Consider the following 2,876-nt stretch of genomic DNA (forward strand, 5'->3'; position numbering starts at 1 on the left):
AGAAATACAAAAGAAAAGTTCTTGAAACCCTAACCTTAGTTTATAACACTAAATATAATACCAGAAAACCACCCACTCCTTTCGACAGGACCAAAGATTGATCAACTCCTTAGTCCTTGTTGCTAATCCTCTCGGGTGGTTGAAGGTTCGCACGAGATTAAAAACGTTTTTAAACATCTCCCTCTCTTTCTTTCTTTTCAATTTCACGTTGTCTTTCAGAACTTTTTTAATATGTAGAAAGCTCTTGAATTGTTTGGTGCTTGCATTCCATAACCTCTATCTCAATGATGATCTCACGCTCACCAATTGTGGTTGGATTTGTGAAAAGTTTACTAATAAAACTTTCATCCTGTGGGCATAGCTTTGTGGGTAGGCTTCAAACTCCTGGATGAATTTCTCCAATATTTTGTTTTAGATTACATAAGGCCTTGGCATTGACAAAGTCTTTCTAGTGACTATTGAGAGATCATTTGAAATTTAACCCAAAGTCACTTCCTTAAATTACCCCTAGATCCAATCCTCACCTCATCATAACAGCCTTATGATGTTTCGATATCTATGCCACTAACCTCTCCCTTCATTTTCATTTTTCTTTTTGGCTTGAGCCATAACTCTTTGATAGGGGGTTATACACCCTTTTCATAGCTTTTCAGGCTCATGAGATTGAACCAACAAAACTGCTTATCACTGTCAGTGGCTTTGAAGCCACCAAAATGATTTCAACGAATGTTTCACCAACACGCAATAGATTCTTTTTGGTTTTTTGATTAATCGGAACATTGTGAATTTGGAGCCAAAATTTGGTAGTGTTAAAGTCAATATCTTCAATACCTCCTTTTTTCGGTCGTTTTCAACATCAAGTGGCAGTTAAGAACTAACAAAGGAATAGCACTGAGCACTTTAGCTTTATCTCTGTCATTCTTGAAGACAATCAAACACATGTTCCTTCCCAGAACATGAGAGGTGCAGTTTAACTAATATATATTTCAATAGCATAGCTTGCGAGTTTTTAAAATTGTAAAGTGCTGATGAACGTTTTGTGTACAAACGCCATACTTTATACATCATCTTTTTATTACTAAATTACACAGTGCTTATTCTTCTCTACCCCGTAAAGGTTATTAAGGTGAATGATAACCTTTCTGTGGCTAAAATCAAACATTTATATACTATGTTATCTGAATCAAAAGATATATTTGAAAGTTCATATCCCTCCGCCTATACTTATACTCAAATATGTGTTTAAGAAAAATAAAGTGTCCAAATAACATAGAATGATAGAGAGATAATCATGTCTTTATCTGTTGTTTGCTTATACATTTTATAGCGGACAGACTTTTGTCTACGATGTCTTGTTGGAGCTTGAATTTTAAATTCATATATCAGGGGCGTTTTATTACAATAACTAAGACCAGAGAGAGAAATTAATCAGTGGCAATAAGCTATATAGCTGAACCTGCAAACACATTAAGCATAAGGCACAAAAAGCTTTGACGTCTCCTCCTGAAAGTAAGCAAAAGGCACAAATTTAAGCTTATGATCAAACATATACCAGATCAAGGAAAAACTTGTGTTTCATCACTTATGATCTCAACCTTTACTGGTAATAAGATAATTTAATTTGACGTTGGATTAGAGAAATAAGTTCCAGACAAAATGATAATTAAACCAAAGACAAGAATAACAGGCGAACTTGCTTTGAAGATGAAAGGGATGGCAGCAGCCATGGCCAAATTGTGCTCAACTTTCTATCTAAAAGAAACCTTTTTACCCAGAAACAAGTTAAAACTATAGAGCTTTTCCCAATCCCAGTCTTAATAATTCTTAACGTCCATCAAATTAAATCTATCCAAAATTTTATTAAAAAGTAAGAAGTCGGTTGATCAAAGCTTCATGATCATGATTAATGACCCAAACCCAGAAGAAAACAATGATCAACAAGCTTAGTTCTATCACCAAACGAGCAACCCAAAATAAACCAAGTCTTCATTAGACAAATAGTAATCCATCTTTACACAAAATTTTCCCATTAGGGTTTATTTCAATAGCACAAACTATTCCCATTCCCTTTCCCATAGCTAACCTTCATAGGTTTTGTCTCCTTGTAAATACTCTCAAGGAACCGATACCTCCGCTTCTTAGTTGGTCTTGAAATCTCTTCTTTCCCAAAAATTTCTTCAATCTTTGCTGAAGTTATCTCATTTTGACTTTGTTCCAAGTATCTCCCGTCTTTCATCATCTTCGCTATGATTTTCTTGTTATTGTTGTTGCCATTGCTGCTGCTGCTGCTGCTGTTATCTTCATCGCTGAGTTGCATCAGTTGTTGCGCGGCTGCTGCCATGTCGGAGTCCGACATCAACAACGTCCATTGCAACTCAGCTGAAGAGTACTCAGATTCCAACATTAGGCCTCAAACGAAATCAATAGTTTAATGATTTCCTCTCTTCCTTGGATCTTCTTCTTCTAGTTGTGGTTGATCAGTTTGGGTTTGTTAAATGTTGAGAAGGGTAGTTTTGCTTTTATGGGGGATAGCGAAGAGCGCGTTTTAAGGGTATACGTATTGTATAAGATTAAAAGATGTATGAAGATGAAGAAAATGGAAAAGTGCAGTGCTGTTTCTAAGAAGTTGGCTGGAAGTATCATGGCTGGCGCAAATAAAACAATCATTATTTACTTCTTCTAATCCACTGCTTTTAATTCCATTTTAACACACACCACCTAAAAACACTGTTCGTCTGATTCATTTACTTTTTCTTCTAACATTGACTCTCTTTTCAACTCCGTTTCTCATTCCATCCATCTTTTTAAAAATAAAACTTTTATATATTCTTACCAATTTAAATAATGAATATTATTTGTATATTATATTATAAAAA

The 2,876-nt window shown here is 34.9% G+C and overlaps 1 protein-coding gene across 1 annotated transcript; it reads right to left on the minus strand.

The window, feature by feature from the left end:
* Window positions 1–1,596: 1,596 nt before the first annotated feature.
* LOC107950920 (uncharacterized) lies at window positions 1,597–2,545 on the minus strand. Its single transcript, XM_016885826.2, has one exon. It carries the CDS (start codon window positions 2,402–2,404, stop codon window positions 2,042–2,044), a length of 363 nt encoding a protein of 120 aa, XP_016741315.1. The 5' UTR covers window positions 2,405–2,545; the 3' UTR covers window positions 1,597–2,041.
* Window positions 2,546–2,876: the final 331 nt, after the last annotated feature.

The sequence above is a fragment of the Gossypium hirsutum genome, chromosome D03, assembly GCF_007990345.1.
Source record: "Gossypium hirsutum isolate 1008001.06 chromosome D03, Gossypium_hirsutum_v2.1, whole genome shotgun sequence".
NCBI classification, from domain to species: Eukaryota; Viridiplantae; Streptophyta; class Magnoliopsida; order Malvales; family Malvaceae; genus Gossypium; species Gossypium hirsutum.